At 35.1% G+C, this 17,259-nt stretch overlaps 1 protein-coding gene across 1 annotated transcript; it reads right to left on the bottom strand.

Annotated features, from left to right (window-relative positions):
• Positions 1 to 1,728: 1,728 nt before the first annotated feature.
• On the bottom strand, positions 1,729 to 15,766 carry LOC147287194 (RAD3-like DNA-binding helicase protein). Its single transcript, XM_086240888.1, is given in 24 exon segments — positions 1,729 to 1,782; positions 1,784 to 1,832; positions 2,138 to 2,283; positions 2,484 to 3,098; positions 3,200 to 3,276; positions 4,243 to 4,341; positions 4,889 to 4,994; positions 5,065 to 5,122; positions 5,911 to 6,032; positions 6,136 to 6,195; positions 7,517 to 7,603; positions 8,299 to 8,367; positions 8,462 to 8,560; positions 8,641 to 8,732; positions 9,063 to 9,217; positions 9,305 to 9,446; positions 11,261 to 11,306; positions 11,470 to 11,753; positions 12,051 to 12,207; positions 12,456 to 12,603; positions 12,745 to 12,826; positions 13,734 to 13,882; positions 14,836 to 15,092; positions 15,635 to 15,766. Coding segments are annotated over 24 exon segments (3,255 nt in total). The 5' UTR covers positions 15,737 to 15,766.
• Positions 15,767 to 17,259: the final 1,493 nt, after the last annotated feature.

Raw genomic sequence — 17,259 nt, 5'->3', positions numbered from 1 at the left:
GGGTAAGGGTTAGATTAGGTAAGGTTCATGGTTTGATTATCTCCAATTAGCTATTGGTTTCTCTCCTTTTGTTGAAAGCAAAATGAAAAAAGTGATTTTTATCATTGGGCATATTAAGTAGGATATTTCCTTAACAAGTTGCGTCGAGGTCTTTTAGTGAAGACTTAATTGGCCAATAGGTAGAGTAGCCCAATATGTGGAGTTGCTCATAGGAAATTCTTAGAGCCCAAGCTAGGTGGAGCATACTTGATCGGGTTTGAGGTAGAGTAGGTTGCAAGAACCAATTAATGCTCAAGGTGGAGTTGCACATGAGATTTGCCAAAATTTGGATGTTTGATTGTGCTTAGAGAGACCGAGACGGTTAAGATGATTCAAGGTGGGCTTAGAGAGTTTGTCAATTGAATAAATGATTATTTTATCATTAGATATATTAAGTGAATATTTCTTTAAGTAGTACTGAAGTCTTTTGCGATAAATTTCCACATCTAGACAGGTCCATTGAGCTTGCCTACACACCCCTAGACCTACATTCACTATGAAGGAGTTGGATCCTCTCCTTTTCTTTCCCTCTCATTTTCTCCCATCTCTCTTAAATATTATCCATTTAAGGCTTTAAGCTCATTTAAACATAATCAAAGGCAAACAAAAAGGAGAAAAGTTTGTTAAAGACGAGTCCATAATGCAAAAAGAGCCCACCGAAGGGTTCGAAGTCTTTCTTCTTGTAATTTTTCGTAATTGAGAAGATAAAAGTTTCTTCCTTTCAGTAGTCTCTAAACACGCACTCACACTTTATTTTTTCTATTGCTCATATATCGACATCCCAAGCATTATTTTTTATGAAAAATTCATTTAAACGTAACATCTTTTTCACAAGGAATTCTTTTGCATGTAATGTTATATTCACATTTATGTAAAGACTATATTTAAGTAAGAATGAGATGTCCATTTGAACATCTTTGAGATGAAAACAAAAATAATATATCTTAAAATGGGGACTACTCTTTTTTATAAAGAAATTATTTTTGTCCAACAATGTATTTCACATTTTCACCTTACATTCTATCTTTTTGTTCTAGCCTCGGCAATGTTGTGCATGCTTTGTTTTGTTTGGGGTTTTTCAATTGCTCATGAGAATTTTCTCCTTTGTTTCTTTCTCTCCCTCTCTTCCCTTCTCTCTCATGCCCAGAGGATGACAACCTTGCCAGCCTCGCTCGGTCACTCGCTAATCTTTCTTGTCACTCACTTCATTCTTTGCTTTAGTGAAATATCCATAATCCAATTTTTCTCCAACATTAATTGAAGTCGACGGGAAAAAAAGGTTGAGGCATAAGGCTTGGACTCTAATTTCACTGCAAAGTAGGGTCGCTTTTTAACTATTGTGCAGCCAAACAAGCGCATAGACCCTCTTCAAATTTTCATTTTCCTGCATGGCAAGTACTTTTTTAGAACACTTTCTTCAGAAAATTGCAGCTAGGCACCTCAATAAATTCATTTTTCAAAACACCGTCTCAACTCTTTAAAATTGCAATATACGACTTATTCTTAAGGAGGCGGTCTTTTATGTTTTTAATGTGTTAGGAATACATGTAGGGAGTTATCAACCTATCAAATTAGAGCAACTTTGTGTCTGTTTTGTGGTCTAAATACACAATCTAGCAAGAAAACATTATGTGTGGGTATATATATCATCACTAGAAACAAACGTTATATTTCAGCTTTTTAAGAAGTTTAGAGTTCCTTACCTCGGAAGTCGAGAAACCCATCATTTTTTTGAAAAAATGAAATAGCGCTCATATGTAGAATGAAATTTTGTAGGGAGAAAATCCTTAAATCTGTTGACAATTGCAACAGAAAAATAGTGAGAACCTCAAATATGAGATGCCAAACTCATAGTATATATAGACACGCACAGTTTTGATCGTTTACCCACCGCTTAGTACAAAATCTATGCTCGCCAACCATCGGATTAAAATCCAATGGCTGAAATTCAAATTCCAATGAAGTACTTTCTTTTTGGAATTAAAGTCGGCTGTTCTTTTTTAACCAACAGTTGGCAAACATAAATTTTCGCGCTCACCAATTAGTAGGAGATCATGACTATATATATATATATATTTAGCGTAGATAGGAATATTACCTTTTCAGAAGAGGAAGCCTCTCTGGTCCAGAAAACAATCTTGCAATGGATTGCAATACTTCATTTATCTTCATTGCTTTGGACTTAAGTGCCTTCATCAAATTGACAAATTCTGTATATTCCGAAGCACTAAGTTTCTGTTCAACCTGTAAGGCATAAGGAAAACATCTTCAACACCAAGTTGTTCATTGACAACTTTTTTTCGTCCAAAGTTCATTGACAACTTAAACAGGAAAACTGTGTACTTCCAGAGAAGAAACAGTACCAAACACAAGTCAGCCAGAAGAGTTCTAGAAATTCAAATGCATAGCTATGGAAAACAAATTTACATCATCAGAACCCTCACCTGAACTAGAAATTCAGATCCTCTGGTTTCCTCATCACCAGAAGGCACAGGGCTGGATATTACACTCTCTTTTTTCTTAAGAAGAAATTCAGCATCTCCCTTTTGCATGATCCTATTGTCTTTGTGCAGCAACGCTGAACCAACTTGAGCATTTTGTGCACTTGCACTGGCAGATCCATGTGAACTCTCACTTCTCAATGAATTAGTAGTGGAAAAAAGGCCATATGACTCAAAATCTTTTGCACGAGATGAATGCTTATTAGAATTGTCAATATGTTGCACTGCACCATGCTCTGTGCTTAATTTACACTTCTTTGCAGAACAAGGCGTTATCAGTCCTTCACCTCGTTTCTCATTTAATGTAGATTTACCAGGAAACCCAGTTACTTTACTATCTTGATATTGCATAGCTTCCCTTTCACAAATAAGCAGTTTTTTCTCCTTTCGGAATAGATCATTTGAACACTTCAGTGACACAGACTGATCCTTGCAGCAAGTAAGAGATGAGCGATTGGCAGGAAGGACTTCCCCCAACAGGCTTAAAAGTTTTTCGCTTCTAGCTTCAAGTGGGGAAGATGCTGACTTTACAGGGCAGTCTTGACCCACTGCTGTTGTCTGCAAGTACAAATCACCAAGAATCAGATCACACTAATAAAACAAGTTCTGACATAACTTTTACATAATAATATGAGTGTCTGCAGGGGTAATGATTTTACCCAACGGAGAAATTTATCCAGGTAAAATTTGCCCGGAGGTTGCTCAGTTTTCAAATCACATATTATCCTTGGCCTTCCTGCAAAAGAAGTAAAAAAAATCAATATTGGCTGCAGCATTCAAAGGTTGTCACATCACAAAGCATGTCAAAAAGATACTCTACATATCGGCAATGGAAATGGCATGACAATAGGGTTCAGATTAAATACTGGAAAGAAATTCAAGAAAAAGCTAACGGATAATAACATACAGTTTGTATCTAAGGTTCCAGTTTGAAGTGGCTTTATGTAAATGCTTTCTTGGAGAAACCAGCTATTTTCTTCATTCAATCAAGGCAACATGATCACAAATGAACTGACATTCATCACTCAAATATTTGGAAACATAGTCAATTTTCTAATGGGCATAAATATCCCTGTTTTAGACACACTACGATTCTGAATAATTGAGCTTCATTCGAGCATTATATAGAATAACAAGCTCTCTTCCTCTTTATTAACCAATAGTCAAAAGAATTTGGCAGTGCATATCTGTGCCAAAAAGTTTCAGCAATCTGCAATTTGACACTTACATAAAATCTTCATTTTATTGTAAAATTGCAGATTGCTGAAACTTTTTAGCACAGATAAGTACTAAAACCATAACAGTAAGACAATCAAGAGCAGACACAATGCCACATGAAAATTGACTCAAGTAAATTTTATCATTTGCTGATAAATGGGAAAATAGTAAAGCAGATGCAATGTTACAAGACAGTCTTGAAAATTTCAATTGAAGATTCCCAGGTGGATAAAGCATAACAGTAAGGCAATGAAGAGCATTCTCCCATATCCATTTTACATCCTAGCATATACATGGAAGAAAATTTTGAATCAAATGAAAAGAGAATGCAAGTTTACACCATGCCCTGTTTGGTGGAAATCCACAGACCACAAAATCTTTGGAAGAGAAATTCATGTCAACAAAACTGAATTAAAAACAAGCCAGAGCACGAGTCTAGTTTATACATATAGGGGAACTTGCAGGCAAGAGAGAGATGATCTACCATGAACTGAAGTAGATGAACCTAAAGAAGATGGTCTATCATCCAATGGGGCTTCATTTATCTGCTCATCAAGTACTGATTTTGTAGTAGAAATTGCGTCTATAAGAAAACATGTCAGAAAGGTGAGTTTGACGAATGATAGGGTGTGTAAGCTAGATGAAAAGAAAACATTAAAGCAAATATTTAAATTTACATAGCCAATGGTACTGTTAAAGGTAGTGAAAAAGTCTCAACTGCTTGATGCTTTCTTCATTTATTAGGGGTTTAGAAAGGCCACCTGAAGGAAGCGGGTTTCCTTCATTCAAAGATGCCTGTGGTGATACCTTTACCAGATTTCCACATTTAAATTGCATGCGAATCCATATAAAATGATCGAACTTTACAACCACATAAATGATTTTATCAAAGAAGTCATCCCCATTATGACAAAACGATGAAAACTTTTCCCGACCAATTAGAGTATTGGTCATAACACATAAAACATGTGGACCTGGCGAGGTAAAGTTTGTACTTATAACAAGATAAGAATGTAGATACAATGTGTGCTTCAAAATGATTTTTTGGGAACAACATTAACCATACTGTTAAAAGCCCCAGATCTCAAGAAAACTAATGGAAATTTATCCTTCAAGTGCACTATTCTTACCACATTTTTCACTTTGTAATAACTTCGGCTTTGTAGGACCCCGAGCTCCTCCATCCCGGAAGAATCGGGTCAACATATATACTACATCCCCAAATTTGGAGTAACACTGAAAAAAGACTATATAAGTACAAAAGTTTTTATATACATCAAAAAGTTTATGCCTAAACAAAAAGCACCTTGATGTGAGGCTGTATCCAGAGCGATACTTGAGATTGACGATTTGGATGTGCAAACCTGTTAATAACTCCAAAGTTAAATAAAATACGTATATACATACAAGTCAAGAGTTCATTATTGTAAATCATAAATGATTGTGTAGACCAATGAAAAGAAAACTACGGAGGAAAACATATTAAGAGTGGCAAACGTTTTTACTATAATCTTGTGAGTCTATGTCCAACATGGTTTTTGATAACCATTTATTAATGAAAACAGAAATAAAAACGGTTATCATAAAATGGGTAAGCCACATAAACATTATAAATCACCCAAAGAAGTGGTTATGTATCTTCTACATACCTCTGTAAAAATCAAAAACATTAAAGCAATAAATAATTTAGAATCCATATATTGCAAATGAATTGTAATAATGCCCATACAACGCAAATTTATGACTACTGCAATGAAGATTTTACATTCCAACTGAATTTAGATTCTATCATTTTCATAAAAAATCAGGTAGTAAAAAGTGCTCAAGATATTGTAGGACTTCAGAATTGGTAAATTAAAGTCATAACTGTGTAAAGTATTAAAGTAAATATTCCAACTATGCTTAGTCAAGAAAGAAACATTACAATAGAAGTTTATAACTTTATGGTTTGTTCTCCATGTTTTGTGAGGATTTGTAAAAACAAGTTTATGATTATTTACACATTAGCATTTTGAAACTGGAATCTGGTTGACAAGGTAAAGTTGATTTTACATTTCATCATTATACATTCTAATATAAATGAGAAGAAAACATCATGAAACTTTACTGAAAACTGTTAACAAATAGTGAGACAGAAGGGAAAAAAAAAAACCTTTCATCACAAAAAATAATTGCTCCATAATCATGACGATGACGGATTACACGTCCAACAGCCTGATTCACAGCTCGTGATGCTTGCTGATTATACCAGTCTTCTCCAGACAGAACCTGCAACTTCAGTGTTTCGATAAAATTAGTAGGGGAATTGGAAAAATCAATAAGGAAAGCTCCTACTAATTCAAAATGGCATCTCGTATCAAGCAATACTGGACATTACCTTACATACTTGCCTTTGGGAATGTGCCTGTTGATCCAAGTACTCACGTTTCAGACGAACCTGTTTTATGTTGTCACATCACATGTACAGTATGGAAATTTGAATAAGATGCCAGAACTATACATGTAAACATAACAAACGGCAAACATAAGAACCAAATTTAATAGCATGTGCCTGATATTATTTTCTATCATATCATGCGACATCAGAGTAAAAAGTTACTGATGGACCACAGTAATGAATTAGTATAGAATGAGAGAAAACATGTCAAACACATTATATCCAGATAAATATTAATCATTACCATGAAACATAAATTTATACACAAAATTATATACGTGCATACATATTTTTTAGTTGTGTATATATATAATACATACAAAGTTCAGTCTTGTTGAGAATACAAATCTCATGTAGTAGCCTTGTGTCACAATATATAAAATCATGGGTCTTTTAGCCCATTACAAATTAGTTTTGGGTTGAATTCTCTAACTTTAACACGGTATCAGGGCCACCAACTGTAGGTTACTTTTTATAGGGACTGCACATAAAACATCCAATCACCCAAAGGAGGGATCACTTGTCCACGTGTTAACCACCTAAAAAGAGGGGTTCCACGTGAGAGGGAGTGTTGACTACTAGTCCGACATTAGTTGGGCTAAATGTCATATAGAGCTATACACACCCATTGGATCATCCATGTGTTAATCCCAATATAGCCACATGTGCTCCGCGTCACCCGATATAATCAGTTACATGTTTAGCTTAATGTGGCCACATGTGAAGGGGAGTTTTGAGAATATAACACTAGGTATTTGAAACCCTTGCATCACAATATATAAAATCATGAGTCTTTTCACCCATTGCCAATTGGTTTTGGGTTGGACATTCTAACTTTAAAAAGTCTAAACAGAAATAAAAAGTTCATGCTTATCAGATCAATCTATAATAATATGTAATTTATGCATAATATTTATTTTCCCTATATAAGGTTCAAATAAGAAGGATAAAAGCTCAGTAACTCCGATTAAATCTGTCGCCAATCTACATACTTGTGCAGCAGACTCCTATCTAATGTCTAAACATCAATAATTTCACTGGGCCAACATCACATTTGAGAGGTAGACTCAGGTAAATCAACACTTCACTACTAAGCATTAATTTTCATATCATGTTCAACAATCATCATCAATGCTTGCAATCAAGCAACTCAAAAAATTAAATCACAAATTACAGCATGATTCAGTACCAATAGCAATATTAGAGTTGCTTTACAAAACTGCCAGTCTCAATTTCAACTTCTTAAAACAGCCAACACTACGATGATACACACATATATTAAAGTAATCTGAAGGAGAAACAAAGGGGAAGTATTATCAACCTTAGGATCATTCCTTGTAGCAAATGGTAAACCAGTAATGACTACGGCTCTTCCAGCATGATCAGCAAAATCCAATCCTTCACTTACCTGATAAATTATTCACAACCAATAATGATCATTAGTTTATTTTTCCAGAGGGACAGTCTAGAGATTATATATATATATATATATATAGTAGAATAAAATTGTTATTAGGAATTGAAAAAGCTCATTAATACTAAAGATAGGAAGCCTAAACCAAGAAAAGATAATGTATGACTCTTGGAATCAGAGAAATCCTGCAATTCAGCATTAATGTCTACTTTGCTAGCCACATAGACGGTCTAGAGCAGCTAGTGTCTGGATATATCATTACATCTGTTAACTTATCGTGCATGTCAGAAAATATGTATGTATATGTACAGTGCAGGTAAGGCCATAAAAGTGTATATTGAGCACAAGAGAGTATTGCTTTGGAACTGGTGTACAAATGACAACACATTTCAAGGCAGTTTTTTTTGTGACAATTGAGATACAAGAGCCCTTTCACAAAATATGATCAAAGCTCTTATCAAATAAGTTGATACTTAAGCATCACAAGGTGAGATTGATGCCAGACAAATACAAAAAGGTTTTGTTTAAAAGCAATTTATACAGTATATAGCTTAGGAGGCTTTCAAAAACCCCTAATGCATAATGTTCACAAACAAATATCTTCCAATCTTTATCAATGAACACAACATGCAGAAGTCTGCTAGAGCCCAAGATGTGAGTATTTCTGAAAAGTCAGGAACCAGACATACCTTGCCACGGCAAACAGCAAAAAATACTGCACCAGAAGCTGAGGTGTCCTTCAGCTTAGCCATATAGTCCTGACAGAAAAATAATCAGAAGGAACATGTGAGTGGAAGACTATATAAATATAAATATGAAAAAATGATGATTGTTGTGGGTCATGCCAGTCACCTCAATTGACAAAGGAAACAATGAAGACTGTCTAGGTTCTATAACAGGTTTCTTATGTTTGCAGATTCTATCCCATATTGTAGTTGAATTGGCATGGCTCTGCATCAACAGAACATATTCTATCCTCAGATAAAAGCAAACCAATTTGACCTCTTCACAGAATGTATTTGGTTCCTTACCATATTTTTCCAGCACCCAATGCATTGGTCCAAAATATAGTAAGATGGAAAGAATACAAGCAATCCATCAGGAACAATCCGAGCAAAATTGACTGAAACATGAAAATTAAAAATCATCCAAATATCAATTGCTAATTAACATATAGAATCAATGCCCAAACTAATACGATGCTTATTTACACATCAACTGCATACAGGCAAAATTTAATAGCTATATCAAGTGCAATAAATTCATACCAGCACTTCATCGCAATAAAATAAGATTGAAATGTGAAGCTTTTTTTTTTTTGAGGAACAGGGGTTCAAAGAAACTACTAACCTTTCCCAATTTATCAAAATAGGTGGTGTCCAAATCAGTAGCATCATAAATAGCAATTAGAGCATCAATTTATTTTACTATTACCAGTGATTATATTACGTACCAATAGCATTTCCAAGATCCTGCTTGTATTCGAGAGAATCACGACTTCTATAAGAGGAGTTGAAACAGTGACCAGAAGGGCCAGCTGGAACAACTCCAGCCCATATCTGACTTGAGGTAATAACATGAGGATTTTCCAACCGCACAGGGAAATCTCTGGGACACAACATCATTCTCTTTTTTAGAATTTATATCAGCCACAGAAAATCCAAATGGAAAATAAACAGCACAAAAGTCATTTACAGTTTCAGTTCATGTGCAAATGAATCCAAGGGAGATAATGTGCCAGATGTCAATATAATAGAGCCCACACCCATCTTGGAGAATTCCTCCATTGCAATTCCAGGATGAAAACACCACCAGCTGAGTGTCCTGGATGCCTTACCTAGAACCGAAGGACAAAGAACACAATTGTCACTATACGGGAAAGCATGTCATCAATCGCATGTCATCAATATGAAATGCTTAATCTGAAAAGGTCAATCTACTTGGCTTGTTAGAAAGTCCAGTTCAGATCCCTAAATAAGACAAGAAAAAAAAACAAAAAACAAAGCTTGACTAGCAAACTAATCAGTTCATTCACAGCAAGGAGAAAAAGCCCAACCAGCATACTGATCAGCTCATTTATGGCTCTCCCACTCCCGTATACAATACAATACTGTTAAACAATTAGAAATCCATCTCTGTAATGCTCTATTAGGTTGCATAGAAGAAAAAAAAAAAGGGGGGGGGGGGGATTATATATGGATTCTTCACAAAATTCCTCTCTTTGTCATCATCCATTTGATTGGCCTTGAAAGGAGTGCCTAACTCCTTGTTTTCCCCTTCAGGCCTTCACGAACTGAAATTTAATGAGATACTCTATGCACACTCATTCATAATCATCACAAGACATAAATCTTTAAATACAGATCCAAACACTAAAAATTCATCTTGTAGAATACAAGATGTAGTTGTAGCATACAAAAAAAGATATGGTAGCTTGCTGCTTGCACTAAGTGGGGGACAAACGAACTCCACACTCTAAATACATAGGCAGGTTCCATTGAAATGCAAGCTAAGTCGCATGAAGAATAAACCCAACTGAAGTCTACATCTTCTTTTGCTTGGGCTACTTTAAGGCCTATTTTTAAAGTTAGAGCATCTAACCTAAAACCAATTTGCAATGGGAGAAAAGGCCAGTATATTATATATTGTGGTGCAAGACTTGAAATACCTGATGTGGGATTTTATAATCTCAACACAAGGTGAGAAACCCACAATTTTATAATAAAATGTTTTGTTCACCTGACAATTTTGAGCAATATACTGGATCGCCAAATTCCAGCAAAGGGCTTAAAAAATCAAAGGAACTCCAACTTGAACCTGTCTTTCCAATATCATGTCTTAGCATATTTGCCTCTCCCCCACTCTCCCTCGGTGTTGTCTACTACACTCACATCTGGCAACACCTTTCAGTTCTAAATTCAAGGAACTCGGAAAGTACATTCCTCAGCTAATCTGGGCCTATTTTGACATGGAATAATGCAGGGAAATCATGTCCTATGACTTGGTTAGAGCAACTTACCTGTGGAAGCAACCTGAAATTTGAACCCCAGAGCCCACCCATTTTGAGATCTAAATTGATTTTACCATCTGAATGCAACTCTCAGATATCTTTTCCTGAAGAAGAACATGGCAATGACATTACACCCATATTTCCCCATTTTTCTCAAAAGTTTCTTTTTAGCACTATGGGCACATATGTAGTTAATGAGCATCCACCTTATTGCAAATATCACCCAAGTACAGCATTCTTGTGTTTTTCTTTGATATGCATTCACATATGCCACTATGCTGCTTTATCCAAACCTTCATTAGAACACATTATAACCATTTTTTTTCTTTTCCTTTTTTTTGGAGGGGAGGGTGGGGGGAGAGGGGGGAACCATTAAAAGGGTGGATCATTATTTTTTCATAAATATTATAATAACTTGTGGGATTCAAAAGAAAAAGGAAACACTATTATTTGTCATATGAAATGACTGCACGTGAAAATCAGGAATACTCAAATCTATTATTTTCATTACGTGGTATGATAACTGGTAAGTCAAAAATGCAAAAACAAGCTCATTATTGAACACAAAAAACATATCTACTACTATTACATGAAATAATGAATTTCAATTCCAAATATCAGAAATATAAGTCTCTGCTTACCCTTTAAACCATCTATTGCACTAGCTTCCACTTCTTGTACATGAACCTAATTGAACAGAACAGTGTTCCATATTCAGACATTAGTTTATTACACAACAAAGATAACAATATAAAACTATCATCTAAAGTAACAAGGCAAACAAAATTGGAATTAAGCTCTAGCTAGCGTCCCCAGTGATAACAACTAGCAAATCAATGTCCAAACTTACACGATAGAACTTTGCATGATTATTGTCCGTATCTCTGAAAATTATATTAAGGATGTCACTAATGCTTTCCAGCCGGCAGACATTGCGCTTTGCCTTCTGCTGGTTATCTTCCTCAATAAGCATAGTGGCGTCCTCAATTATATTAATGAGCATAGGTACAGTATCTTGTGTGATGTTTAAATCAGCTAGGAGTTGATAGATATAAGGCCCAGGCTTAGTGTATCCCAATTCCTTGGATTCAATAGGCACTTCGGAAATCCGTTTCTCAAGCTTCAAAAGAAGTGCTGCAAGATATGCATTATTAACTCGTAAAAAGCATGGCCAGATAAAGTTTTATTAAAAAATAAAAAACACTAGAGTTTCCATAGAAATGACTACAAGAAATAACAAAAGCATGCTATCCCAAACTATAGATAATAATGATAATGTCAAGTAATGGGTTGACCAAACCAGAAAACCACTATAATGGGATTTAAAAAGCCAAGCTGCCTTAACAAAATATCACCGGTATAATGACTATGCACTTCAATAATACTGATTAGAAATAGAAAGTTTGGGATGAACAGACCAATTAGGTTTACCTCTAAGAATTGCAAAGTTATCTGGATTACGTGATTTATCAGTTGATTCTTCCCTTCTTTGTGTAGAAAGGTCAATACAATTTTTTGCTTCAGAAATGCAAGCTGTAAGAAGCGAAGAAGGCAAGTCAAAAGAAGCCGCATCTGCACATATGCTTTCCTGCATCATGTTTAGGTTATGTAAGCACACAACTCATGTGATAATTCAAATTACTATTTCTGTATGCATATGAAGTTAATATTTTTTCCAGGTTGCATAAGTTCTAAAAGTGAATGAATAAAATATTCAGAAACCAGCATATATATCTGACCAACAAAAAAACCCAGCATATATAGTTTTCAGAGATTTACAGACAGATCATAGTTTCTTTGTTTGAAAAATAGCATTGCAGTTTCCTCTTTCCTTACCAGGTTGTGAGCTTCGTCAAATATAAGAATACTATTTTTCCAATCAATCTGTAGGGATTTTCTACGCCCATGATCAATAAGATAGTTATAAGGTGCAAACAAGATATCGACAACCTTATGGAGATCCCGTGATAAATAATAAGGGCACCTACAAGAAAGAGAAAACAAGTAAAAAGCAAGCTAATTCTATATTCAGCAACGATGGAAATAGGTTTCAAGGGATATTAAAGGGGTGGGAAACGTAAGTTGTCATTTTACTATGGTGAAATAAATTGATAAAAGAACCTACGGCCCAGATTTTCTTCCAGTATTAACCAAATCCTCAATATCGATAGGTTCATCTCCAAGATGGGGATTATTCTTCAAGTAATCTACAATAGAACCACCAGCATGTACAAAAGTCAAATTTCCTTAAATATTTGTCACATCAAAAGAAATTCCAAGGAAATTTCAGTCAAGTTACAGCAGTACATGACATGGAAAGAGAGTGTATAAATTCGAAAACCTTCCTGACCATTCAACAATTTTCATATTAGTCAAAGATCAATCATCATGACTTTGTCCAGGTTGTTTTTAGAAAGTAAACTAGTTCAGCTTATTTAGGCTAAGCAATTTCATAACTCAGAACTCATCTACATTATTCACTTTCAAAGATTCCTTAGCCACGCACATGCACATATATTTAAGCCAGTAGTAAAGCAGCATAAACAACGTCATGAATTTGGGGAAAGAAAAACAAGCATATAATTTGGCTCAAAACCCACTTTATAACAGCTAAGGAATCATTTTAAGACTTGAAAGTGGAATCTTGACTATCTTAGAAGGTCTGTTTTTCTGTTGACAAAGGTACACCACACTCTTGGCACCACTCTCCAATCCATCCACCAATGACATTCCCCTACCACCCTCTCCCACACCCAGATAACTTAGTCACAGCCCTTAGTATATCATTACATCCAACTTACAGGCAACTTACAAATACCCAGAATCACCATTCGCATTGCATCTAAAGCACCGGAAAACAATGGAATGACATCTTTAAATCAAACTATAAGTCACAAGAATTCTCCTAAAGCTACAGTCGAGCTAAAAAGTTCTCCATTATAGATCATGGTACTAAATATGCTAGAGAATAAGTTCTACAAATAAAATTGTGTGCATATATACTAAATTAAAACAACTGAAAGATATAACAGAAAGGGCAGCCATGTTCATCCTGTCATGTTGCCATAGATGTAAATATCTTGACTAACAAGCACAGAGTTAAACAGAGATTACCAGCAGCACGAGAATAATGACTACAATAACGCTTTGCGCGCCTTCTGCAGAGGAAATGGCAGGCATTTGTCTGTGTTCTTCCGCGAAGTAAACTCACTTCATCATGAATGCATAATTGCTCTCGAGACCCCAATACTACCATTTTTGGCCTGGAGATTGTGAATTAGTTCAGTTTCTAATATTTTGAAAATCAAAAGGAAAACAGGCAAAGATTTCCATAACATGAAAAAAAAAATCACAAAACCATTAAATCCTCAAAAGATTAGTAAGAAATCATCTTCGTGTGACAATACTAATTTTTTTAAGGGAACATAATTTTATTAATTCGAGCAAACAGTCAATACTAATTTAAACAGCCAATAATTAAAGTTGCAACATTCACTATGATGTACTGCAGTAAACAAGTAGGCAATCATCAACAACTCAACCAATTATATTATCAAGATTTCCAGAGTATCATAGATCACCTCTAAGAAATCAAATGTCAGTAAATATGTTAAAACTATCCATAACTTGAGTCCAAGGCTATCATCACAATACAATATTCTTCAGAAATTTCTTTCAATAATTCTTGTACCCTAGGCAGTAGGCACTTCTTTTTTCTGCCAGGACAAGAAATCATACGTATCATTAGGTAACCATCAATATAAACAACTATGGTGGTAAGATAAAAATATATCTGAGGTTAATGAAAATTTTTGTTGCTCCAAAGGCTCAAATATTTGTTAGAACATAGGCTTTGATGTACACAGCAATTTACCCTAGAACAATGTACCATTTTTGAGATCACACCAACTATTTAAATATGAAAAATACAATGAAATAACAACTACAAAAGAATGGGTAAAATTGCATGTCCTAAACAGCAATAGATGATGTACAATACAAATTGTCATAGTCATTTTGAGTAGAAAATAAATAATGAAAGAGGTATATTGTACACTCATTTATGTGACACTCCAATATCAGGAGATCACACTAGAGTTGTGCCTCAATAGGTGGCATTGATACAAATAATAGACCAAATGAAAAATAATAAACAGTAATAATATTTTGAGGTTTAACCAATATGGAATAATTGCAAACTGATCCCATGACTGACCTATAAGAGCTTCTCTTCAACTCTTGAATTACTTGCCGGATCTGGCTGTGAGTGCGGGACGCATATATTATGGTAGGAAACTCTTTGGTCACGGACTGTGACAACGAAACACCTGATTTGTCTCCTGGGTTTTGACTGATCTTCAAATTAGCACCAGTTGAGAAAACGCCCAAGCTCTTCCTCCAAGCCAATGTGGCACAGAGAAGACAAAGGGTTTTCCCAGTCCCAGTGGGACTCTCCAGCAGTGCATTACATCTCTGCAGCATTTTACATTTACATGCAAATCACAAACTACGCCAATGATGGGAAAAACGCAAGGCTCCTACCAATGTGGAGTCTATAAAGGGAAAGACATACGCAGCAATACCCTGTTTCCAGATATGTTTCGGACCACTGGGTCGATTGGGGCAAGCCATCCCACAACAATAATGATGATAAAAATGTTGATAAGTCTATTTTCAAATAGAAATTACCCAAACTCATACCAAGTATAACCACAGAAAGAGGATTCATGCTATTAGAGCACCAAAATCATGTTACCCAGTAAGCACATTCTCATATTTGACTCCAAAATCCTTCAATTGTTATGATTTGGACTGGCATTCATAACCAAAATTGATCCAAATATATACTTACAAACTTCTCTATCACTTACTCACGTCTTAAAAAGCACCAAACTGAATATCAAACAAAACCCATCAAAATTTCAATTAAAACGAATTTAATTCCTTGTAAAAAAAATCTTCTGCTTTCATGAGCAAGAAATGAACTTTCAAAATGAAGCTTAAGGGAAGCTTACGCTTTGGAGAGCTTGAATGACTTTCTCCATGTAAACGAGCTGGCAATCGTAGGCCTCGAATGGGAAATCAACATCGATACCTCTGATACTGTACGTCGGCATCTTTCTCGTCTCCGGTGCCGGTTAGTAGAAAATCAGCGAAATTCTTTCCAACTAAAATAAGGAGTTCGGTTGGTAACGTAAATTCTACAAACCCTAAAAGAAGCCGGGAAAGAAATATAAGCCTGTTAGACTGTATTTTCCCGCCATTTTGCTCTGTTCAGCTGAACGGGTCTCTTCACGTGCCTGACACGTGAGAGATATTAGGTTTTCTCTTTTTAATTGGAGAAAATAAAATTACCAAAGCAACCACGAGTATCCGTACTTGACGGAATAGTCCAGTCGAAGGAGCCAGAAAACAAAGAACCATGAGCATCAATTTTGACCGATTAGGTTCGGTTTGTAGTCAAATTGTTTTGTAATTTTTCTTTTTATTGACAAAAGAAAAACACACGAGGATAACCCAAACATTTGGCATACGACTCATTATGATGGCAAAAAATTTATGCTATATAACAATTTCTTAAATTTAATACCACTAAATTTAAAAGTATGAGATTCATAGTATTAGGATTTGTATGCATCATACAAAAAATTTTAATCTAATTTATTGAATGTATAATATATCTTTTTAGATACGTTAATTGGTGAATGAGTAGTATGGTAGCAATAGTTGTTGAGATCTAGCTATTCATAATGGCAATATGGTAGTAGTATTTGTGGCTTTTTTATTAAAATTACATAATCCAATATTTATAAATTTAGGAATTTAGGAATTTACACTTATTTAACTCTAACTTTAATGTAATGTTTTTTTTTTTTTTTCCCTAAATCATATTTTAAAGTTGTTTATGAATCTACAAATTTTAGCTAAGTTTCCAAACATAGTTTTGCAAACATTTCAAATTTCACCCAAAATCCAGTTTAAACTCCCACATCCAAAACACCCTAGATGTACATAAGAGTTCCCTAAGATCCTAGTTATTTTTAATTTCAATCTCATCTCTTTAGGTTACTTTATAAATTTATACTTTTTTTTTTTTAAGGTGGGATGAACATTTGGAATGACTTGTGGTTTATTTGAATCTAACCTTCTTCTTAACTGACCTGCTCATTTATTATATGCATAATTTTTAATTGTTAAGTTTACTCAATAAGCCACTACTAGTTAAACTAAGGCTTATTCGTGCAAATGTCCTTGAAACTAACTTTTATTCTCACTTTGCCCCTTTAAAGTTAAATCTTCTCATTTTTCCCTCCCCGATCTTTACAAATCACTCCCATAAGGCAAATTATGTCAAGTTCGTCAATGGCTCCATTAAAAAATCCAACATGGTGCTTATGTGGATGAGTATTCTGGTATTTTACTACCGGATAAAGGTGAGTGAGACTGACACCATGCCAAATTGGCTCCATATCAGCTTGAAGTGGGCCCCCACTATCCAAATGAACCATTTCATCTCCTTCCCCACCCAGCCCCCTCCCACCACCACCACCCTCTCCTTCCAGCTTCATCACTGTTGAAGTCCTTTCCCACTGACCGACAACTTCCTCTTTCCTCTTTCTTTCTTTATCTTTCTATCACC

The sequence above is a fragment of the Dryas octopetala genome, chromosome 4 (assembly GCF_963921425.1).
Source record: "Dryas octopetala chromosome 4, drDryOcto1.1, whole genome shotgun sequence".
Lineage (NCBI taxonomy): Eukaryota > Viridiplantae > Streptophyta > Magnoliopsida > Rosales > Rosaceae > Dryas > Dryas octopetala.
Note: the sequence above shows the minus strand (reverse complement) of the source record. Positions and strands in the feature narration are given on the sequence as shown.